General features: G+C 67.7%; 1 protein-coding gene across 1 annotated transcript in view; it reads right to left on the bottom strand.

Moving 5' to 3' along the window:
• The window catches only part of LOC123833007 (maestro heat-like repeat family member 5), a 32,826-nt gene that overhangs the window by 3,704 nt on the left and 5,793 nt on the right, over positions 1 to 23,329 (bottom strand). Inside the window, exons 5-22 of the mRNA XM_045860967.1 lie at positions 21,069 to 21,228; positions 19,965 to 20,017; positions 18,289 to 18,396; positions 17,958 to 18,074; positions 17,376 to 17,495; positions 16,667 to 16,819; positions 16,418 to 16,540; positions 15,649 to 15,728; positions 14,421 to 14,787; positions 13,834 to 13,929; positions 13,602 to 13,706; positions 12,165 to 12,330; positions 11,781 to 11,920; positions 9,895 to 10,044; positions 8,832 to 8,986; positions 2,917 to 3,076; positions 2,160 to 2,341; positions 374 to 517 (exon numbers count right to left, since the gene is read on the bottom strand). Coding sequence (XP_045716923.1) covers positions 374 to 517; positions 2,160 to 2,341; positions 2,917 to 3,076; positions 8,832 to 8,986; positions 9,895 to 10,044; positions 11,781 to 11,920; positions 12,165 to 12,330; positions 13,602 to 13,706; positions 13,834 to 13,929; positions 14,421 to 14,787; positions 15,649 to 15,728; positions 16,418 to 16,540; positions 16,667 to 16,819; positions 17,376 to 17,495; positions 17,958 to 18,074; positions 18,289 to 18,396; positions 19,965 to 20,017; positions 21,069 to 21,228 — 2,579 coding nt within the window. The remainder of the gene's footprint in view (positions 1 to 373; positions 518 to 2,159; positions 2,342 to 2,916; positions 3,077 to 8,831; positions 8,987 to 9,894; positions 10,045 to 11,780; positions 11,921 to 12,164; positions 12,331 to 13,601; positions 13,707 to 13,833; positions 13,930 to 14,420; positions 14,788 to 15,648; positions 15,729 to 16,417; positions 16,541 to 16,666; positions 16,820 to 17,375; positions 17,496 to 17,957; positions 18,075 to 18,288; positions 18,397 to 19,964; positions 20,018 to 21,068; positions 21,229 to 23,329) is intronic.

Below are 23,329 nucleotides of genomic sequence, written 5' to 3' on the forward strand. Positions count from 1 at the left end.
GGGCAGGGGGAGAGGACAGGGCCTGGCTCGCAGGAGAACCTGGCGCCCGCTGTCCTGCCACGACCCGACCCAGACAGGTGGGGTGGTCACCACCCCTGAGAGCGAGCTCCCAGCCCCTCGGCACCCGCTACTCGCCAGGCCTGGGCTGGGTGTGCTGGACACAGGGGCAGGCATGGCCCTTGTGCCGAAAAGACCTGGGGCTGGGCCAGGGCCGGGGAGACGCCTGCACCCACGGGCTCTCCGTGTGCGTGTGGGACTGGGCGTGGGGGCGTGCATCTGCCGTGCACACGCATGAGTCCCTGGGGCTGCTCCCCCAGCTCGCTCCTGGGGTCGCCTCGTCCAGCCAACCCTCCCTGCCAGGCCCCGCCCCCACCTGGCCAGGAGGCCCACGCCCTTCGGGTAGGTGTCCGCAGTGGCGAAGAGGCGCCAGGCGTCCTGCAGCTCCAGCTGGGCGAAGCTCTGCCAGGGGCCCGTGGTGGCCAGCAGGCTCCTCAGTGCCTCCAGGGACAGGCTGCAGGGGAGCGGCAGGGTCACAGGGCCAGCCCCGCCCCCTGCAGCTCCTTCCCACCCGCCCCTGTTCACAGAGCCCGCAGGCTTCCGAGTCACAGGCTGAGGGGGTCCCCGCTGGGCTTCGGGCAAGGGTCCCCTTTAAACGTGGGTCCGAGAGCCCAGAGAGCCCACAGCGGGGAGAGGAGGCGGGCTGGGCCGGGCGGCATTGCCGAAGCCCAGAGGAGGGCCCCCCTGCACCTCCTGCCACTGCTCCGCTCTCAGAGGGGCCGCTCCGCTGATGCGCGCCCGCGCACTGGGCAGCGACCCCACCCTCCCTACAGAGGAGGAAGCCCGTCCCGGTCACACAGCCCGGCCGGAGGGGGCGGCAGGAGTGGAGCCGATCCAGACCCCTCGCTCCCAGCCTGCACTGCGGCATCGTGGCCACGGTCCCAAGCCCCGCCGGCGGAGGGCTCAGGGGCGGGCTGGGAACATGGGCCCACAGAAAGCAGGGCGCCCCACTCCACGGCTGGTCCCTGTGCAGGCCACCCCGGGCTCGGTCCCACCACCCTGGGTGTGTGGGCCATCAGCTCCAAGCAGGCATGTTGTGAGCAGATTTGCAAGAGCAAGGGTCAGAGGGTGACAGGCCACTCCAGTGAGTCCCTGGTGGCGCCCACCCGCGTGCCGGCCAGGGCTGGCTGGACTGCTGGCTCCGAGCCCTGCCGCTCAGGGAGGCAGCGGTTTCCAGGTCCTTGGGCTCAGCCACGGAGTAGGGACGGAGTCTGGAGGAGGGGACTTGGGGCAGAGTGGCATTTGTCCCCTCTGTGACACCTCTGGGAAGCCTCTGGCTTCACAGTCGCCTGTCCCCGCAGCCACGCCAGGGCTTGCGGAAGGGTGGTGCGGACTGATCTGGGGTCCTCGGGCTTCTGTGGCTCGCTCTGCGGTAGGGGCGGGGCGGGTCAGCGCAGGGAGACGGGCAGCCGCCCCCGTGGGTGGGGGAAGCGGAGGGACTGGGATGGGGGGCCTACACGGCGGCTTTCTCCCGCCCCTCCCGCGGCGTTCGGGGCGGAGGACGGCGCATCAGCTCGTTAGGGAAGATTCATGCATTTCTCGCAGGTGATCTGACTGGGAAAGGAACTTGATGCACTTCCGAATTCAGAAGCAATGTGAGGAGGAGCGGCACTTGTTCCCAGCGACGTGCCTTGGGGAGAGCCGTTAAAGCTGACAAATCGCGGGGAGCGCGTCATAACACAAACAAATGAAAAGCGCCGGGCCCCTGCGGTCTTCAGGACGTGCTGGCGGGGTCCCCCAGCCGCCGTGCGGGCAGAGGGAACCGAGGCTGCCGGCCGCACCTCCGCTGGGGCTGCGCGGGGCAGGCGCGACCCTGACCCTCCCACTCAGGGTCCTGGACCGGCCAGGACATCCGCACGAGGCTGTCCCAGCGTCGAGTGACATGCACAGGGGACGCAGAAGGACACCTGCCCTCAGGAGTTAGGCAGCGGCTGGACCGTGCTCCAGCCAGGAGCGGGGAGGGGCCGGAGGGGCCCTCCGTCCAGGGTCCAGAGGGAGCGCGGCCCTGTGCACGCCTCGGACTCCTGGACCCGGGAGCTGCGAGAGCGAGTGCCCCGCGGTGGCGCAGAGTTGCCCAGCCCCAGGTCCTGCGGACACCCTACCTCTGGGGGCTGGGCACGGCCGCCTCCTGGGCCTTCTGGCTGGGCGGGGGCTCCCTGGGCAGGTGCAGCTCCAAGATGTAGTGCACCTGGGCGAGGAAGGCCAGGAGGAGCTGGGGGTAGGCCTCCTGCACCGTGTCCTTGAACTCTCGGGTGAGCTGCAGCTTGCACAGTGTGTTCATGGCCTGTGGGGGCGCAGGGGACAGGGAAGCTCCCTCGGCCTGCAGCCCGGGGCCAGGCCTACTGGCCGACCTGTGGCCGGGCTAGGAAGGGAGCTCCTTGCCCCGGGGCTGTGCCAGCAGGGCCTGGGCTTGTGGGGAAAGCTGGGGGAGGGGGGCGGGCAGGGCAGGTTCTGACAGGGCGGTGGGGGCCGTGGGAGGCCGCCTCTAAGGTGTCTCCAGAACTCACAGCCCCAGAGCCCGAGCCGCCCTCCACGCCCGCCGCTCTGCCGGAGCCCGGAGGAGCCCCTGTGTTCCTGTGGCATCTGCACGGTGAGGCCTGAGTCCCACGACCACACCACACGCCTGAGCGCCCGCCCCAGCCCTGCAGGACCACCCGTCCCACCACACAGAGGGGTCCAGAGCCCTCAGCTAGGAAGGGGGAGCCAGGATGGGACCAGGGGGCCAGGCAGGGCGCGCCCCCTCCCTGGGGCCCTGCCCACCTCGGGCGCCCAGACCCTGCTGATGTGGAATGCCCCTGTGGAGTCACCTCAGCCCAGTGGCAGTGGGCGACAGCCCTGGGGGTGGGGGCAGAGACTCACCGCCATCGAGCGCAGGTGGGTCTTCTCCTTAGGCGGGGGGCCGCTGTCACTGGTCTGGGTGGGCAGCGGCCTGTCCTGCAGCCAGGCCAGCAGCGTGGCCAGCACCCTGCGGCTCCCGGACAGCTCCGCCCCCAGGGCCCTCCACAGCTGGAAGGTGTGGCTGCGGGTAGAGAGGGCGTGAGGGCTCAGCCTCGTGGCCGCGCCGCAGTGACCGGGGTCTCCGGGGCCTGCAGTGATGTGGCGGGGGGAGGGGGACATGGAAGTGTCCCCGGGTCCCTATTCCTGGGTCTCCCCACTTTCAGGGGAAAAACAGGCTCAGCCGAAGATTCTGACTCTGTCTGTCACCAACTCTGTCCGTCCCAAACTGGCAGGGCAAGTCCAGCGGGCACTCAGGGCCGTTGTCCTCGACTCCTGCCCTCTGACCTCCAGCCCCTGCCTGTCCTCTTTCCTCAGGACCCTGCCTCTGGGCCCATGCTCGGAGCATGCCCCCTGCACCCCCCCACCCCAGCCCACTTTTGCTCTGCCGCAGGGCTCCCCGCACAGTCTCTTCCTCCTGGAAGCCCGCCTGGCTGCCTCCTCCCGGGCCTGGGTTTGCCAGGGTCCAGCTCCCCACTCCGGTCCAACCAGAGCCAAGTGAGCACCCATTGCTGGCATGTGCAGGGAGCTCTGCAGTGTCCCATGCCCATTTTGCAGGTGGAGAAACTGAGGACCGGGCCTGATCAGGGCTCTGTTTTGTTACGTGGGGAACTGGGACTGGAGGCCAGGCCTGCGTGGTTGTGCGGCCCTTCTGCCTGGTCCTAGGGAGCGGCCCGGTGAGACCCAGGGACGCAGGCAGCCCTGGGGCTCCCCAAGAGGTGGGTGACCAGTGCTCTGTTTCCTGTGCTGGGGGTCTGTGGTCCTGAGTGTTGGGTCTCGGGGCCTGGAGGGGCAGGGGGGACTCTGGAATGATGGGCGGGGTTGGGAGGCCACAGTGGGTGGATGGGTTGAGCTCCGATGCCCAGCTTTAAGACAGAACCACGAGGGGCCACCCTGGAGCCCTGGGAAAACCACCCCGTCCCAACCGACCCTGGGCTGGGTGGGCATAACAGCTCAGGGGACTCCGGGAGACCCCCGAGTGGCGTCTCGGCCCACCTGGGGCCTTTGGGGTCAGAGGGGTCTGGGCTCCGATGCCCTCCCTGCTCCAGGCTGGCCGTGTGACCTTGGGCAAGTCCCTTTACCTCCTTGGCACAAAGCTGTCTCCAGAGGCTCAAGTGAGATGATTCTCCAGGGCCAAGGGCGCCCAGGGGCCAAGGTGTCTAGTCTGCTCCCTGTGGGTGTCCGTCACTCAGTCAGCAAGTGTGTGCTGAGCGCTGTCCCACACAGGCAGGCCCCAGAGCACCCAGCAGCGAGCAGCAGGGCCCAGTGTGGGCGTGGCACCCCTGGTCTGGCACGGGCAGCGGACGAGGGTGGGCGAGGCCCCAGGTGCAGAAAGCGGGGTAGGGGGGGCAGTGGGAGGCGCCTCTGGCATGGGCAGTTTTAAGAGGGGCCGTCGGGAAGGTTCGGCAAGAAAGGGGTGCGGACCCGGAGCTGCGGCTGCCTGGGGCCAGCCGTGCAGCTCAGGCATGAGTCGCACACGCAATGCTGAGAAACAAAGCCGGACCCCAGAGCGCTGGGCGGTACGAACCACACGGTTTCTGCTCACACTTTCAGGCTGCACCGTATTCTTTCTGGTCTAAGAAAAAAAACTACCCGGGATGGGAGTGCGACCACAGCCGGGGCCCCAGGGCTGTCTGCGGTGTGAATGTGACAACACCCGATGCTGGTCGTGCGGGGAGGTGCAGTGAGGACCCCCCGTGCCTCGGCCAGCCCGCGGCGTGCGAGGAGCCGGGCTCTGCCGAGGACTCAAGCGCAAAACCTGTTATGGGGTCTGGTTCGCACCGAGCACGTGTGGCCCCCAGAGACCTCCGGCAGGGAGTTTAAATTAGAAATGTCCTCAGGCTGTCGTGCCCTCTGGTGACAGAGAAGCCACACACAGCCAGGCGGAAGGCATCACCCGTGTCACACGCTCTCCCACGGCACGGACACGGAAATGTGGAAAGTGCTTCTGAGAAGGGAGGAAGTCAGGAACACATTTCAACACACAGAAACCAGCGACGAGACATCCGGAGACCGGGGTGGCTGCCGGGGTCCCCGCCCCTCCAGCTCTCCTGGAAGGCCCCGGCTGCTGGGGCTCAGTGGGTGGGGCGTCACCCCATGCAGTGAGAGGACGCCGGTTTGATTCCCGGTCCGGGCACGTGCCTGGGCTTTGGGTTGGGTCCCCAGTCGGGGTGCCTAGAGAAGGCAGCACATCGATGTTTCTCTCCCTCTCTCCCTTCCTTCCCCCCTCTGTAAAAAAAAAAAAAAAAGTTCCAGCCCTAGCTGGCGTAGCTCAGTGGATTGAGCGCGGGCTTGGAACCAAAGCATCGCAGGTTCGATTCCCAGTCAGGGCACATGTCTGGGTTGCAGGCCACAGCCCCCAGCAACTGCACATGGATGTTTCTCTCTCTCTTTCTCCCTCCCTTCCCTCTCTAAAAATAAATAAATAAATAAATCTTTAAAAAAAAGTCCCTGAAAAACAACACAGAGAAGGAAGGAGGGGAAAGCGAGACCACACAAAAACTGTGACCTCGGAGAACAGCAAACCCAACACCGCTACGAGCAGAAAAGGAAAATGCCGGCCGGCCCCAGCGTGGCACCCCCACTCTGTGACCCCCTGCCCCCGCCCCCCAGGAGGCGATGGCAGCTGATGGCAGGAGAGGGGCGAAAACGCACGTCCAGGCTGAAGGGCAGTGCCCAGCACGCTCAGCTCCAGGGAGAGAGCGAGGGCAGCAAGAAGAGCCCCCTTTTGGAAGTTAAGTGGTAAAAGGGAAAGACGCAAAGGGGGGACATTGGAGGGGCTGCAAGAGAAAAGAGGGCCCGGGACCCTGCGGGACAGGGGCCCTCCTACCGCCCACCAGACCGACCAGGACATCTGCCGAGTCGGCCGGGTTCTGCTGTACTGACAGAAGGGGGTGCCATTGAACTTGAAATCCTACGGAAAGCCCAGTCGTGTCTCAGATGAGCAGGAACGAAATGAGCAGGTCGGTGGAGTAATTGCAGAGGAATCAGGAGGCGAAATCGGCACACGGCGGCGGATGGGGGGACTCTCTCCATGGAAACCACTGCGGTGCAGAGAAAGCCGTCAGATGACGCTCCAAGCGCCGCCAAGTGCGCGCGAGCGAGCGTTTAAAGATATGAACACCCGCCTTGGATTATAAATGAAAAGATACATAAATAAGGGAAGAAAAGAGAGTTGATTGAATTCAGGGAAGAGATGGAAGAAATGACAAAATTATCTCAGAAAAAAAAAGAAAGCCGACCGCAAGGTGCCCCAGGGAGATAAGACTCGAATGAAAATTTCATGAGGGGCCTCGAGGAGCAGCCGTGATGCAGCCCGGAGAACAAACGTGAGCGCAGGAAAGCAGCGCCAGGGGTCAGAGAGGAAGCGGGGGGCGCAGGGGGCGCGGGGGGGCGCGGGGGCGCCGGGGGGGGGCGCGGGGGCGCGGGCGACCGGGGACGGCCGGGCGCGCGGCGTTGGGATGACCGCACTCCGACGGGGAATGGCTACAGTGGGACAGAACTAACATCTACAACTGCAACCGAGAGAACTTCTCAGAAACAACGACAGCAGCAACAAAACAAAAACACACGTTCAAGGGACGCACCAGGACCTGGGAAAAGGAATGACCGGCTCCGAGACAGCGCTTAGCAAACTGGTTACATTTCGGAGACAAAGGGAGAAAAAAAATCGGCCTCATCGGTGGGCCAAAAGATCGTATAACTTATCGGGCTTTTGGAAGACAAAACAAGGCCACCACGGAGCAGCGCTTGTAGAACACGTGGTGAAAGAAAGCGCGAACCGAGGATTTTGTAGCCGGTCCGTTGCAGAAGCAAGTTTCCCCGCGAAGAACCTGGGGGCGGGGCTTGGGTCCGACGCCGCGCGCTCCTCTGGGAGCATGCGCGCCATCCGGCTGCGAGACGGACGGAGGACTCGGGCGGAGAGGGCTGCGGCGGCGCGCACGCGGACACGCGCAAACCGGCTGCGGGGATGCGGGCGCTGACCGGGCGGCAGGTTTTGACGAAGGGTAAATTTGCAGCCGCAGGGGACGAAACGAGAGCCAGAACGCAGAGGCAGAGTGACCTCACTGGCGGGTCTAGGGGAGTTGGCATCAGTAGAAATGGAAAAATCGGGCATTGAAAGGTTAAGTGATAAAACCAGGGGCTGGGGGGCGTTAAAGTAGGTTCGTAAGGACAAAGGTAACGACTGGAGCAAAACCCACAACCTCTCCCGAATTCAAAAGCCCTCCAGACCAAAGAGTGCACGTCTTGTAGAAAAATAAATGCGGCAAATGTAACGAAATGCGCAATTCCGACATGTTAGGTCAGAGCTGAGCGTCCACGTATGTGTCATGTCAATAAAGGACACGCACTGGAATGAACTCATCTGTTAAGAGGAAAGGCGTTTCAGTTGGGATCACAAGTCAAGACCCGCGCGTAGGCCGTGTAGAAGATAACACCTAATGCAACTGGATCCCGAAAGGGTAAGATGAGAGAATGGGCACGTGCGTGCCGGGAAAACGGGAAACAATGAAGGGAGCCGAGGTGGGGACCCTGAGAGCAGACCGAGCGGACTCAAGTCCCCGCAGCATTAGCAGTGACGAGGCAGCGCGCGCTTCAGCGCGGAACGTCACCGGTCGTAACGGCGGAACGTCACCATTCATGACGGGCGCTCAGCGTTTACGGACACGTGCGCCTCCAACAACGTGGCAGCCGCCTCGGTGAAGGGGAAGCCGCAGGAGGCGGGAGGAGACACAGGCAGAAGCACAGTGACTCTAGGAGACGAGACCACCCCGCTCTCAGCCGGGACAGGTCGGCGCGGACCCAGGTGAGACCCGAGCAACCCAACCGAGGCCGGTCTGGTGGGTGTGCAGCAGGGCGGGGCCAGGCCTCTCGGCTGTGTGGTTGGCAATCGAAAACTCGTGCCGGGGAGCTTTTTCCTGCACGAGGCTGCCGGGCTGCAGCGGCCAAGGGGGTACAGCCGGGTTTAGCCCAGTGGGGTTTTGCCAGCTGAGTGTGGCGGGGGGACACGGCACTGGGGACTTGTTCGGGGAGCGTGTGTGAAACTGCCAGATTGCGTCTGTGCTGGTAAGGGGGGAGGTGGGGACCGGGGAGGGGCTGAGAGGGGGAGGGCGGGCGGGGGGCTGGAGGCTGTGGGGCACAGAGGCCCTCCGAGTGCCAGCGGGAGCGAGCTGGGACGGTGGATGGCGTCTGGGAGAGCACCGAGGGGAGAGGTGGCCGTGGGAGGAGGAGGACAGGACCTCGGGGAGGGAGCGGATGCGGGCTTGGGGAGAAGGTGGGCGGGGAACGGACCGTGCACCCTGAGACTGGGGGAGGGGCGACCAGGGGCTACCGTGTCCAGGCCCCACAGAGGAGCATGGGGGTGGCATGTAGCGAGTGGTATGGACTGAGGGCCTGGGGCTCACCGCTGTGGTTTTGGGGAGCAAGAGGACCCAGCCCCCCTCCAGACTTGGGCCTGAAGGCTGTGGGAGAAAGGTGGCCCCACCCTGAGGGCCGCGGTGGCCAGGAGGGAGCAGGAAGGGGGTCCGGGGAAGAGTGAGAGGGAAGTGGGCTCCAGTGTTGGTTGGGGGATTGTGAGGGGCTCTCTTCCCGCAAGGTAATGGGGGCTGCAGCTGGGCGGGGTGTCTGTGCAGAATGTGGCTAGGATGAAGGCCAGCAGAGCCCCCCCCGCCCCCCAGCAGTGCGCCGTGACTGAGCGGTCTGAGCAGGTTCGTGGGGCTTCTTATGGACTGGGAGGGGGGAGCCCCAGGGCAGGCGGCGAGGGCAGTGGGGCCGGGCACCTGTCGGGGGGTGTGGAGAAGTCCAGGAAGGTAGCCACCAGCTCGGGGGTGTGGTTCCGGGCCAGCAGGGTGATGGCAAGCAGGACGTCGGCCTTGGCTTGGGGGACACGGACAGAGCTGAGCTGCAGGTGGATGGCCTGGCCCAGGTTGGCCACCTGTGCAGACAGGGAGAGTGTGGGGGAGAACGCCGGGCTGAGTGCGGAGGTCGGAGGTTGGAGGTCAGGTCGGCGGTCCTGGTGAGCCTCCTGGGGGAGGGAGGTCCTGCCCTGGGGGCGTGGAGCCCCTCCAGACATGGCCCTCTCCTGAGCGGGGGGACACAGGCCTGTCCAGGGTAGTCTGAGGGAGCAGCACAGCCCCGGACACCTGGTCAGAAGGGGCGTCCCGTCTGAGGGGGAGACAGTCCCACGACCTTCTGCAAGGTGTCTGCGGCCTTCCGAGTCCGTCTGCGTGTTGCCCGGTCATCCGGAGAGTAGGGTTGGACACGCCCACCTGGTCCTCGCCTGATCCCGCCACCTGGGCTCTGGTTGCCCCCCGCTGCTGGGTGCCCCTCCGCCCACCCACCGGTGCTCAGATCTAACGTCGCCCGCCTGAGGTCTCGTCTGCAACGCCTGCCATCGGCCACCCTCTTTCTGGGGGCGCCACCCTGCTGGGTACACTCCATTGCCTTTGCATTTCCTGTGCGGCCGGCCCAGCACTTCTCTGTCTGCGGTCTGTCCCCTCTGCCAGACCAAGAGCTCCTGGGGGGTGTGGGCTGTGCCCCCTCCTTCCCCATGTCCCGTCCTACTGCTCCGTCAATGTGCCTTTGCCCCTTGACCTTGCAGACACCGCCCGGGACCCCACACCCCTGCTCGGGCCCACCCTTCCCACCCTCTCTCCCTTCCTTCTTTCCTTCCCTCATTCATTGGGACGTGTCAGGGTCGGGTCTGTGTCTCCCCGATCGCGCTCAAGTTCAGGGCCACTGCCCTGGCCCAGAGGCCCTAGCCCTTGGGTGCTGACTGCTGGGCCACCCCTCCGCCCCCTGCACTGTCGTGGCTGGCCGTCCGCCGGTTCCCCGCCCCCTCACGGTCTCCAGCTGGGCCCCGTGCTCCTGGATGACGGTGAGCAGCATGCTGGCGGCCGCCTGCACGCGGAAGGGGCTGGTGGAGCCCAGGCCTTCGACGGTGGTCCAGATGAGGTCGGTCAGCTCCGCCGGTGTGAGATACTTGGTGACCTCCTGTAGCAGCAGGCGTGGGGGCGGCCGTCACTGCGGGCCGCCTGTTCCCGGCGCCCCGGTCCCACCTCTGTGTGTTCCCCTGCTCCTGGGCTCCAGGCGGCTCGAGTCCCTGAGCGCGCGTGTGCTCCTGAGCCCCACTGCTCCGGGCCCCCCGGTTCGTGTACCCCATTTTGCAGTTGGATCGCCTCTGCGCCTCTGAGCCAACCACAGCCCAGGGGCAGAGAGGGAGGCGCTATGCCCACCCCAGGGCAGAGGCCAGCTCCCTGCTCGCTCAGACCCCAGGTCCGCTCTCCAGACCTTCTGAGCTCTACCTGAGCTGGTGGGCTACCGGCCCCACCCCTCCCGTCGGGGCCCTGTCCCTTGTCCAAGGGAGAGCCGGAGCTGTCCTCCAGGGCGCAGTGCACGCTGGGGCAGGATGCCCCTTCCCGGGCCCCGGACGCTACGCTCCTCGTAACTGAGTCCACCTGAGGCCCGGGATGCTCTGCGGTCCCTTCACCGTGGTCCCCACGGAGCCGGAGGCCAGTGGGACCCTCACTCCTGCTCTGCCTCTGCCCCCAGCCCAGGTTTCTGGGCATGAACCGAGGCCAAGCCAAGCGTCCCCACTCTGGCCTCAGGGCTGCAGACCCTCCCCACTACTCCCCTCCTGACCGGCCTCCCTGGCAGCTGGCCGCTGCTCCGGGGCGCTCGGGGCCGGAGGCAGCCGGGGCTAGATTCGGGCCCCGCTGGGCCCCGGCCACTTCTTTTTGTCGTTTGGTTCAACTTTATGGCTGCGTACTGAAGGCTCTCCCACCAGGCCCTGTGCTGGGCCCTCTGAGATCCCGCTTCCGGGCGGGAGTGGGCAAGGTCCACCGGGGGGTGGACGAGCGCGCCAAGGGCAGGGTCTTCTTGAGCCTCGGGCTCGACGCCAAGAGTGGGCAGGCCGACGTCGCCCCACCAGACCGCTCGGCCCCACGCGACAGAGCCCGCCCGCACCCAGCCCCACCCAGGGTTCAGTCCTGCTCATCTTCAGAGGGGAGCACAATCCACATCACGTGTGAAGTGTCACGGAGATACGGGAGTGCGCCATGGTGATGAAAGGGACCCTGGGGAACCACTGGATACCCATAGCCATTGGCCAAGGAAGAGCTGGCTGAGGTAGACCAGATGACTGGGGGCCGGGCGAGCAAGGCCAGGCCATCACGGGGGAGGGTTTGACCTCCAGCGGGTTAAGAGAGGCCCCTGCGAACGTGGGGAGGGCAGGACAATCCTGCAAAAGTCAGACTCAGAGGAGGGGCGTCGTCTGGTGCCTCAGAGACACCGACGGTGACGGCCGAGTGGGGGCCGGGGGCTCTCGGAGGCTGGGACGCTGCTGGTGCCACCGGGCCCGTGTCACCCGAGGGAGAGGGCGGCTCAGAGGGAAGGGGCGCGTCCCAGCCCCAGGTCGGAGCAGCAAGAGACGCAGCTGGGACTCCAGCCCAGGCTGCTGGCCCGAGTCTGTCCCCGGCTCCTCCCTCCAGGTCCCTCCCCCCACAACTCCCCTGTCCCAGGCCAGGGGCCCGGACTCCTCCCAAGGCCCTGTCAGCCACCAAAGACGCAGGCGAAATCCTGGCCTGGGTTTTAATTCTCACTGACCCTCTGGGTCCCGCCGGGCCACACCAGCGGCCGGAACCCTGTCAGAGGGGGCGGCGGTGGGGGTCGGAGCAGAGCATGGCCACGTTCCCCCACCCGGATCTGCCCACGATTCTAAGGGCTTTGACCTTGATGACTTGGGAGCTGCCAAGCTGGAAGAGTCGGTCCTTCGGGAACACCGCCTCCTGGGGGGCGAGGAGCTTGGCCTTCTGGTCTCCGCTGCTCCACAGCAGGGCTCCGTCCATGCTGGTCTGGGGACGCTCCGGCGCCAGCGCGCCTACCCGCGAAGGCTCCGCTGGCCGGGGCGGCATAGGGCAGTGGTGAGTGTGGGACGAGGGTGGACTGAGGGCGGGGTCACTGGCAGTCAGGGTCAGGCCTGTGCCCCAGTTTGGGGACGGGGCCCAGAGAGGTTCTGGGGGTCCGGGTGAGGCCATGGCAGTGCTGCGGTTGAGGGTAGAGGGAGGGTCAGGCAGATTTCGGGGAGCTGAGCCGGGGCGCGCTGGCATGGGTGTGCGTCTGCTGCGCCGGCCGCAGAAGCTCACCCCTCTGGCGCCTCAGGAGCTGGTAGAGTTGGCCCAGCCCTTCCACGCTGGAGCCCTGGGTGGCCCTGTCCGGGTCCTGGCACAGGGCCCCCAGCATGGCCACCAGCTGCCCGGGCCGCTTGAAGTCGTCCTTGGGCTGTGGGGAGAGAGCCGGGGACCCGCTGAGGGCGGATGCCACCCACGGGGCCCCCACCCGCCACACCCTCACCCCCGCACGGCCAGCGCCGGCGTGGACGCCCTCTGTGCGTGTGGCAGGGCTGGGACAGGCTGGGGCAACGTGTAAGGGGTGGCCGAAAAAACTCGGCAGTCAGGAGACGTCACACGTTTGTGCGATAGTCGGAAGAACCAGAATGAGCGGGAGACCCCGCGACGGAGGAAGCTTCAGCACGGCGAATGGAGCCAGCACAGGGGGCTCGGCATTCCCGTGACCCGGCCCCACCCGCCTCGCCCTGGGGCTGGGCGGGCTCTCGCACACGTTACCTCCCACGGCGAGCAGCCCGCCCTGGGCCCCGGTGTGCCGGGTCAATCCCTTGAAACACCCCGTTACAACATCCGTGTCTGCCCGGCGCCCATCCATGTCACGCCCGAGGCGACTGCCTCACCCTGGTCCCGCTCTGGGCCGTGGACATTGATTTGGAGTAAATTGAAGCCACGTTGAACGCCTCTCGGGGGTCCTTCCCGCCCCCGGGAAGCTGGGGGAGTCTGCGCGGTGAGCTCGCCCGCCCGCAGCGCCAGCTCGCTCCCCAGCCACACCCCATGCCCGCCAGCCCGCCTGCCCGCCCACCCGCCGGCCTCTCCGCCTTCCCGAGGACGGCTCGCGCCGGCGCGGCGCTGCAGGAACGGATTTCCTTGTCCCCCTGAGGCTCCCTAAGGAACTCCTGCTGGTTCTGGCCGACCGTGAAGTACTACAGCTCACTCCCTGCACGGGGCTGAAGTGGGTTCGACCCGGGGACGACAGGGCGGGTAGAGGAGGGCAGGCTGGGTCCCCTGAGTGGTGGGGGGCCGTGGTGGGTGGAGGGCGGTGGCCGGGTGGTCGGCCTCCCACGCAGGAACTGCCACCCTGGCCCGTGGCCGGGCCGCACGCCTTACCAGCCCTCCCCAGCCCCCGCCCCCTGAGTCCCACTGCACCCCTCTGAGGAGGGCGCCCTTCCTCCCGAGTCGTGGGCGAGAAACAGAGGCACGGGGCGGGGCTTCAGGTGCGTGGACAAGAGCCCATCCTCCGGGTCAGGGGTCAGCGCCCCTGGGGTCAGAGCCCAGCTCGGGGGACTGGAGAGCTCCTTCGCTGCCGCCCCAGCCTGTTTCCTCCTGTGTGGAAAGGGGGTCTCCTGGCCACCGCAGGGCACTCGGGCACCCACCCCGTGTGGCAGCAGGGGCACAGGGGGCCTAAGCCCCCTGGCGGGCACTCACGTCCAGGCAGCGGTTGTGGCTCAGGAACCTGAAGAGGCCGACGCAGCTGTCCACAGCCCGCTGCCGCTCGTGCGCTTTGTCCGACGCCAGCCAGGTGAGCAGGTGCTGCGGTGGGGCCGGCAGAGGTGGGGGGGCTGCAGCCCGGACCCAGGCCCAGCCCGGCTCCCCCACAGCCCCGTGCCCTCTGGGACGCCCCCCCCCCGTCGTGCCAGCCCCGCCCGCCCCCACTCACCGACAGCAGGAAGTGCAGCTCGTCGGCCGTGGGGTTCTCCATGAGGAAGGTCTGCAGCAGCTGGTCCAGGGCCTCCGCCGTCTCGTCGTAGAGGGTCTGTGTGGGGACCCAGTACGGGTCAGGTGGCCGCCACGCCCCGGGGGTGGACGGGGGCTGGAGGCCGCTGCGGGGCTGAGTGCTCTGGCCTCCGGGGGCGAGGGGTGCCCACTTCCTGCAGCCTGCCCGGGCCGGGCCGCCCAGCAGAGAGTGTGCCCAGGAAGGGGCCTCACAATCCCGGCGTGGCAGCTGGGGCGGCCGGGCAGGAGGGTGCTCTGGGCCTGCCCAGTGGGGAGGGAAGCCCGTCTCCAGCTGGGCTGGCTCCCTCGGGGGGCCTCAGGGCGGCCAGTGCTGCCCCGCCTGCTGCCAGCACCACCCCCAAATTCCTCACAGATTCACACAGGGGTCCCACCCTCGTTCTGAGGTGGTCCTGGCAAGTCACGCAGCTGGTGCCAATTCCTGGGTCCCCCACACGAGGCCCCCAATCTCTCCTGCGTGGCTCGCCAGGCAGCCTCAGGGAGGGAGGGGGCCACAGAAACGGCCTAGCCCACTCCCCACTGGAGCCCACTGGAGCAGAGCCCTTGGGTGCTGGCCATCAGCTCCCTGGGCGCCCGGGGGGCTCCCTTGAGCTCGCCGATCTGCTGCTGGAGAGGCAGACCCAGGGCCTGGCAGGTGGCCAGCACCCACCGGCACCAGCTCCCTTCTGAGGTGTGCGCAGCGGCGGAGCCGGAGGCCCTGCCCGAGGGCCTTCTCCGCGAGGGGCCGCGGGCGCCGGACCGCACCTGGATGTTGGGCGGCTCCAGGAAGAGGCAGGTGTGTCTCTCCAGGACGTCCAGCAGCGGCAGGGCCAGCACGCTGTGGAGGCAGGTGGACAGCAGTTGCGATTTCTTCTCCAGGTCCAGGGGCGGCCTCAGCCTACTGTGTGGGGGACAGCGGGTGGTGAGGGGGGCTGCGGGAGCCGGGGGGGGGGCGTCGGGAAGAGACGCCTGCCCGCTCAGCCAGCAGTGGGCGGGCCGGGAGCACAGCCCCTCCTGGGACTGAGGCACCCCCTCCCCGCTTGCCTTTACCCCATACACCTCTGCCCCCTCAGCCCGGCCCCTCTGTGACCTCTGGCAGGCCTCCCCTGCAGGTGACTTCCAGAGGGGTGTGGGAGGGCCTCGAGGGGCTCCGAGTCCCGGCACCTCCCCAGCTCTGGCCACTCGGTCGGACTTGAACCTGGTGTAACCACTCCGGGGAGGGCCTGCCCGCAGCCACTGCCACCTGCTGGGGGCAGGGCCCGGCCCGAGGGGCGCTCGGCCGCAGCCGGCTATGTCCCTCCGCGATGGGAGAGCGTGTGGTCTCGACTCCCCAGGCCTCCGCCTCCTGGGCAGACTCACTGGGCCTGGCCAGGCTAGGGAGGCCAGGCTCCCCTCGCCCCACCCATGGGTGGGGGGCTGCGCTGGCGTCCCCGAGCCTCCCTCCCTTCCCTGGGCCCTTGGCCACCGTCCAGGCTCAGTGTCCCTTCACATTTCCTGCCCCGACTGCCGAGTCTGCTCCAGACTGCCCCGGGCTGGGAGCTCGCCCCGACTGCTCTGGCCTTGGGTGTCCAGGGGAGTCCGCTCCCTCTGGAAGTCCAGTGCTCGGGCCTCTGTGAGCTGCCCGCCCCCGGCCACCACGGCCCTTCGCAGTGCGGCCTTGACTCCCGACCTCCCCCCGCCTGCTGTCCCGCTGGCATCGCGGCCGACCCCGCGGGCTGCCGTCTGGTGCCGAGGAAGGCCCTGCGTGGGGCGGGGGGTCTACCAGAGGCTGGAGATGACACGGATGGCCTGCTGGCGGGCCGGCGTGCACAGCGCGTCCTTGGGTTCCTTCTGCAGCAGGACCTGCGAGGGCACGGGGGGCGGGCTGTCGCTTGAGCGGGGCCCACCCCGCCCCCACACCGAGTGCGACCTCTGCCTGAAGGCCTCAGGCAGCGCCCCACAGGGTCACGCTCCAGGTCCTGTCCCCGCCGGGCGGCCTGGCCCCCACGGAGGGAACAAGGGCACGGACTGGAGACTCTGTCTCGATGCCGGGTAGCCCCACACCGGCTACTCGGCCCTGGGCGAGCCCCCCAACCGCTGCGAGCTTTGCGTACCCACAGACAGCACGGCCTTGTGGCGTGCGTGTTATGCATGAAGAAAGGCACGCAAAGCAGGTCTGAGCCGCAGCGGGAGCTCAGCAGACGGGAGATGCTGTTACTGTTACTTTTGTAACCATCCGCCGCCCCTGTGTCTCCTCCCCGCCCGCCCGCCCCGGGCTCTGTGAGGCCGCGGTCTCTGCTGGCGACTGCGGGTCTCCTCTAGGCCAGCAGCAGCAGCAGCAGCAGCTGGGTGGCTTCGGCTGCTCTGGGCCTCGGCGACGTCCCCTGTGGGGGCCACGCACCTGGCCCGCTCAGGGTCAGTGGGAGGGCCAAGTGCGTTGGGGGCATGGATGTGCTTCCCAGTGGGAGAGCCTGGGAGGGGCTAGTGCCTGCTGTAGAGACCCGGCTGCCCGCTCCCCCTGGCCCTCTGCCCCGACCCGACCCGGGGCTCACCATCAGGCACTCCAGGAGCTCGGACAGCTGGGAGAGCCGGCAGCTGTGGGCGCCGCCGCTGAGGCTGACGGCCTCCACCAGCATGAGCACGGCGGTGAGGAAGCTCTGCTTCAGGCTCTCGTTCTGGCGAGTGCGGGGCCAGGCCGGGAGGCAGGGGCAGGGGGAGGGGCGGGGGAGGGGGGAGCCTCAGTCACACGGGGCAGCGGGCCCTGCCGAGGCGGGAGGGGGCGGCCCGGGCGCTGGACGTACCCAGGAGCTGTAGCGGAAGAAGAAGATCATCCTCGACAAGATGCTGTCCACCCACGGGAGGATGCGGGCCTGGGCCTTGGCCGCCATCTGCCCGTAGGACAGGAGGATGGTGCTGCTGGCCCACTTCCACCGCAGGTCCTCCGAGGCCGGGCCCTGGGCGGGCAGGTGCGGCGCGTCAGGACCCTGCCCTTGGGGACCAGTGACGGCAGGTGCCCCGGGCCCTAGCAGGGGGCTGGAGGCAGGGGACTCTGAGGGGTGGCGGGCCTCAGTTTACCTCAGCAGAAAATAAGGGAAAACGTTTCCGCCTGCGGGAGTTATCCGGGGCGCAGTGGCTGCCCTGGCCACCCGCGGGGGCACGAGGGTGACCTCCAGCCTCGTCTCGTGTGTCAGACAAGACTCGAGGTCAAGGAGCTACGGACAGACCCCAGCAGCCACCACGGCCATGCTGGGAGCTGTCCCAGAGCACTTCCCGGCACGGCTCATCTCAGCCCCGACAGCTGGCGAGGCAGGGAGGGGAAACCGAGGCACAGGAGGCCGGCCTGCAGGCTGGCGTAGAGCTGGGGCCACACGGGGGGCCGGGACGTGTGGTCAAAGCTTGTGCAGGGGGCCCTGCCGGGAGGCTCAGACCTTTCTGGAGGGCGGGGCCCCGGGGCCCCAACCCCCGCCCCTTGCGGGGGGCCTGTGACCCCAGTGACCCCAGAGCCAGCACCTTAGGGGAGAAGCTGTGCAGGCTGCACTTGATGGGGTCGCTCTGGCCGAAGTGCTCCAGGACGGCCCACGCGTCCTCCAGGTGGCGGGCGGCGGCCAGCCCCACCGTGAGGGCCATGCCCTAAGGAAGGGGCCGGGGAGGAGGGCCACCACGTGGGGTCCCAGGACCGGGCCTGGCCCCTCGCCGAGGGCGTGGAAACTGAGGCTCAGAAAGGGAGGGGCCTCGCCTCGGCGGCGCCCAGGCGCCCACCCCCCACCCTGCACACTCGGGCACTCGCAACGTGGACCCCAACCCCGTTGGGGTCCTCTCACGGGGTCTGGAGGGTGGGCAGAGGGGGGCAGGAGGGAGGCAGGACCCCCTGCAGGCCTGTGGGCGCCCCCTGCCCCCAGCTCTAGCGAGGACAGGAGCCGGGGGGCGGGGGGGGGGCAGAACCACGACGGCCAAGGATGTGGGATGCAAAAGGGGACCCGAGCTGCGACTCGCCCAGTCTGGGATGGGGCAGGGCCTGGCAAGGGACTCGGGTCCGGCTGAGCCTGCGGGCAGGGCCGGTCGGCCGGGGGGCAGGCCGGGGCCGGTCCTCACCTCCCTCTGCTTGGGCCAGCGGTGGGAGGTCTCCAGGAGGGTCTGCAGGTGCCTCCTGACCGTGGCACCGTCGGCCTCCGCTTGGAGGATCAGCCCGTAGAAGACGAACAGGAAGGCCTGGGGGAGGGGCAGCTGCCTGTCCGGAGTCTGACCCCGCCCTGTCCCTCCCGGCCCCCTGGATGACCGGTAGCCGCCCGCTGAGGGACCACCCACGGCCTGCCTGGCGGGGGACTGCAGGGGTGGTCTTCGAGTCTGGCCCCTCCCCTTCATTTCTCTTGGGCCCCAGGTGGCAGGGCGGTGGCTGAGGTGGGGGAGGCGGAGTGTGGCCCACCTTCTCGGGGGGCTGCTCCCGGTGGGTCTGGTCAGGCTTGGTGAGTGCCCACAGCAGCTCCTTGGACCAGACTTCCGAGTTCAGGAACGGGACCGCCTGGGCGGCTATCTGCGAGCAGGTGGGGGGGGCAGGGCTGGAGCCTCCCCGGCGGCCCCCTCCCTGCCCCCGCCACGCAGGGCCCTGACTCCTCACGGGCCTGCTGCCCCCCCCACCCCATCTTCCAGGCCGGGAGGACCCCGGGCCCCTGGAGGTGACTTTGTGGGCAGATGTGGTGTCACGACGGCTCCCACGTCCTTGAAACAGGCGGGCTCGGAGCTTCAGGGTCTCCCGGGGTCAGCTTGGTCGTTTGCGGTTTTCCAGGGCGTTTGGCTGTTCTGTCTCCGCGGCCGGGGCCCCTGGCATCGTGCCGAGCCGCGGCCGTTCTGGGGGCGGGGCTGTGGGCGCCGCCCCGCCCCCGCTGGGCAGCGCGCCCTGGGGGCGGTGTCCCGTGTCCGGGACGGACCCCTCGGTGGTGGGGTGGGGGGCGGGTGCGGCCCTTGGCCTGGCCGCCTGGTGGGAAGCCCCCACCTCGGGGTTCAGGCACTCCCCCTCGTTTGTCTCTTTACAGACGCCCTTTGACCCCTCCTCCAGTTTACTCCAGAATACAGAACGCACTTCAGTCAATCGATTAATTAATTAGCGTCTTAATCCTCCCCTGAGAATACGCTTTTTATTGCCCGCACTTCCTAAGCTCCCCGTGTGATTTCTCCCGTGACCCGCGGGTGCCTGGCAGCGGTGCTGCCCTCCAAATATGTGAAGTTTCTCCAGCCCTGATTTTGCTATTGATCTTTAATTTGTGTTCTGGGCCGAGCACGTACGCGGCTCGGTTGCGGTCCTTGCGCGTGTGTCGAAACTTCACGGGGGGCCCCGCAGTGCCCGGGCCTCGGTGAACGCCAGTGGGATCAATCTGGTTAATTAGGTCAGGCATCTACAGCCTGAGCGATTTCCCGTCTTATTTGTGTATTAATTACTCGTCTCGCCGCCGCCGCTGGTCTAATTTCCACTGGAGTACAGTTTAACCAGGGCGGCGCTGCTGCCGCGACCACGTGGTAGTGAACATGAACTTGAGCAAGCCTGTGTGGGGGTTTTCCTGTAACCCTCACGACACACCCCTGAGCCAGGTACATCCATCCCCACTGGACGGACAGGTGAGGGAACGGGGGCACCGAGAGGCGGTGTAGCTCTGCGGTCTCCCGGCTGCCGTTGGTTGAAGTTGGGCACCACCCTGGGTGAGCGGGGGTCCCCCGTCCCTCCTCCCAGCCTCCCAGCCCTCGCGTGGGCGGGTGGTCAGAGACGGACCTGCACGGACACCAGGCCGGGGCTCTGGCCCCTTCCGTCCGCCCCAGCCCGCCCCCTCCTGCCCTGCTCAGAGCTCCGTCCACCTCCGCACCCTCTGGGGCCTCTCGGTCGTGGGCCCCGCCCCCAGGCGGCGTGGGGAGGGCCTTGTGTGTGCCGGGCACCGTCCTAGGGCCAGCCACTCGGGGACCAACGTTCAAATCCCAGATCCCCCGGGGCTGTGGTCCAGCCCCTTCCCCTCCCCAAGCCTGTTGGCTCATCTGCAAAGTGGGGCTCCCCGCACCCCCACACGTTGGTGTGCTGCCCGCTCCCCGTCCCTGCTGCCCCGGCTCCCCCCCTACCTTGCTCAGCTGCTCCTCCCAGCTCGCCTTGTCGGCCTGGCTGAGGGGTCCCTCTGTGGGGGAGAGCAGTCGCTGGAGGCTGGCCTGGCGGCCACGGCCAGGGCCACACCTCAGGCTCCACGTCCTCTGCCCCTTGGACCCTGGACCGAGTCGGGGTCCCTGCCTGTCTCAGCCCCAGGGTGGCAGTGAGCTCTAAGGACTGAGCTGTGGTTCAACTTGGGGTCCGGAGCCAGCCTGGAGCTGTGGCCCCGCGGGCTGTGCTGTGTGACCTCGGAGGGCCTCGGGGGGCTCCCCAGTGGCCTGTGGGCGTGTGCTGGGGTCCCCACAAGGGGAGAAAATGAGGCTGAGAGAGGCGGGCATCACGAGACCAAAACCCAGCCTCAGGGGGAGGGGCTGCTTCAGGGCCGACCCTGGGGGTCTCAGAGGTCACTCAGGCGCAGGGGGACCTCCGCCCAGCCGGCCGGTTCCACGCAGGGCTGCAGAGCCGAGGCGGCTGGGGCCTGCCTCCTCCCAGACCATAGTTCCAGCCCCGAGTGTGGCCTTTGAGGGCACACTGTGTCCTGCACCGTCCCCAACCTCTGCTGACACCAAGTCCTCCCTAAGGTCCCGAAGCATATACACCGTTCTCTCCTCAGACTCCTCCTCCTCCCCCCAGGCACAGCTCAGACTCGGCTGCCTCCTTCGGGAAGCCTTCCCTGATGGCCACCAGGGCAGCCCAGTGCCTCCCAGCTGAGCACTGGTGAGCTCAGCTCACGCCCGTGGATGGCTGAAGCAGTGCCCAGTGAGAGCTGGCATCTGCCTTCCCGTGAGCCCCTGGTGGCAGGGAGCCCCTCAGTCCGCATTTGCGGTCTGCACTAGCCGAAGCCTCATCTGAGCGAGCCCCCGGCTTCAGGTGGGAATGGGGCAGCCCAGCTGGGCCGGGCCACCCTTTCACAGGGTCCCAGCAGGGCTGGCGGGCTGTGGGGTGCTTGGTGGGCAGGACTGCGCCCTGCCTCATCCCCCAGCGCCCTCCCGATCTCTCTCCGTGACCTGCCCCACCCCCGCCTCGCTGGCCTGGGAGCAGAGGGCGGCCCAGGGAGTCCCAGGGCCGAGAGCGGGACGTACGTGGAGAGGTCAAGACGCCCATCACGTAGAGGAGGCTGCGGTGGGGGAAGACGCCCGTCAGGACCTCGGTCTCCAGGTGCCGGGCCACCCGCCGCCAGGAGTGCCTGCAGACGGCCACCAGCAGGTTGCTGGCCGCGTCCTGGTACGCCTCTTTCAGCTCCTGTGGGCGGGAGGGGGGGGTGGACGCCAGAGGGTAAGAGCGGGCGCCCTACTGAGCGCTGTGGCGCCCCACACGGGTCTCCGGCCTCCGCGACTGGTGGGGGCGGGGGGAAGCGGCTGCAGGAGAGGTCCGGGGCCAGTGCCCTCCCCGCTGCGCACACCTGGAGGTCCCGCAGCAGCTCCGGGGGCCCGGTGTCCGGAGGGGCCGCGGAGGTCTCCAGGAGCCCGATCGACCCCTGACCCCGCAGACAACCCCTGGGCGGGGTGGGGGGAAGACCTCGGAGGTGGGAGTGAAACAACCCAGGACCACAAACGCGGTGGAGCCCGAAACAAGTGGCTCGGAGGAGGCAGAGGCCAAGCAGAGAGATGGAAACTTCCAGAGAAACCCTCTTTAATGTCCTCTGAGAGATAAGAGAAGACATTGCCTCCAAGAATGTCTGCGCAGCGGGGCACGAAGCAGGAACTTTCCTGGAACGGACCAGATGCCGAGCAAGGCACAGGGGCGGAGACGGACGGGAAACGCAGTCAGGGGGCTGGGAAGATAAGGGCGCACTTGGGAGGGCGGAACAGAGGGCGGGGGGTGGAGAAGGGGAGGAAGATAAGGACGCGAGGAGCCTTCGAAGGCGCCGTATCTGAGCCGCGGGGCCCCTGGGGCCCGGAACAGGGACACACACACCCTGTCCCCAGCGAGTCTGCGTCAGCCGCTTCCCACGAAGCGAGGACGCAGGGCCGCCGGGCTCCGTGGCTAAAAGCAGCCCCAGAGCGAGACCTGCCGCTATGGCACGGCAGGGCGTGTGGGGCAGAGAGAGGGTTCCAGAAGCCTGCTGCAGAAAGGTAGGGTGAGGGTAAAGGAGCGACGTTCAGATTGGCTCTGGGGTCTGCGCAGCCGCACGGGGGGCGGCGGGAGGACAACGGGGTGACCGTCGGGGACGCATGTGGTCCAGGTGAGTAGCTCAGAGATTTCCCGACAGGCGTGGTCTCGAAGTCCTGCTTCCCACACGCATGTTGTTGGGGAGCTCCTGGGCAGGTGTCTGCCTCAGGGGGGAGGCGACGGGGGGCAGAGGGAGGCCTGGGGAGGAGGGGATGGCGTCCCGGACACAGGTGGGCTCAGACGCCGAGACACGCTCGCCGGCCTGCACCTGCCCTTCTCCGTGCGTGAGTCCCCCCAGACCAGTGCCAGGCCCCCACGGGAGTGCCGGCCCTGACCCGGCTGTGTTCGGTCCCCCGCACCGCCCAGACCGCCGCAGGCTGCCCCGGGGGGGCTCCTGTCCGCCCTCGGTGGGGCTGCAGCCTGGCCCAGCCGGGTCACGCCGCCCCTCCCCCAGCTCTTCAATATTAGTATCACCAGTCTGTCAGTTATACATGGGTGTCTTGCACTTTTAAAATGTGCCCGATTTACTTCACCGTAACAAGTTAAACCCCTTTTTTACAAATTAAAAAGAACTTGAGAAGAAAGAATATCGTGGGGTATGGACACCCTCGTTTTTCTGACAGGGGCGATGTGTAGGCCTCTTTGTGGGGAGCGAGGAATTTGTCACACCCACGTCCGCCAGCTGGGCAGTGACCACGGGCAAGTCTCCTGGGCGTAGCCCCCGGCCCCTCCATCCTTGTCAGGGGTCAAGTCACGCCCATTCCTGCCTCGTGGGGTGCCAGGGCCTGGACCCCTGGTGGTGACCGGTCACCACTCCCCGACCACGGCTGGGCATGTGGTTTTGGCTCCTCCAGCCGGGGCTGCCCCGGGCTGGCGGTCTGAGTGGGAGCCACAGGCCCCCAGGCCTGGAGCCGCCGCAGCTGAGACAGCTGGCCGGCCTGGGGCGGCCCCTGGGGTGACGCCTGCGGCGGGGGCTGTTGGTGGGTGGCCCAGGTCGGGGCCTGTGCGTCTCTGTCAGGCGGGACCCTGAAGGCGGGCCACCCAGAGCTGAGTGACAGCCCGGGGAGGGGGCGAGACTCGCAGAGACTGCAGAGGCTGGGGTGTGGGAAGCGCCGGTGGGAATGGTGAGGGAGGGGTGGGGAGGGGGCCCCGGAGCCCGCTGCAGGGTGGGGGACCATGGGGAGAGGGCCCTGAGCGGCCTCGGACATCGGCTCTGCCGCCTACGGGGCCT

The sequence above is a fragment of the Phyllostomus hastatus genome, unplaced genomic scaffold (genome assembly GCF_019186645.2).
Source record: "Phyllostomus hastatus isolate PE091 unplaced genomic scaffold, TTU_PhHast_1.1 phas_scaffold_21, whole genome shotgun sequence".
Taxonomy (NCBI): domain Eukaryota; kingdom Metazoa; phylum Chordata; class Mammalia; order Chiroptera; family Phyllostomidae; genus Phyllostomus; species Phyllostomus hastatus.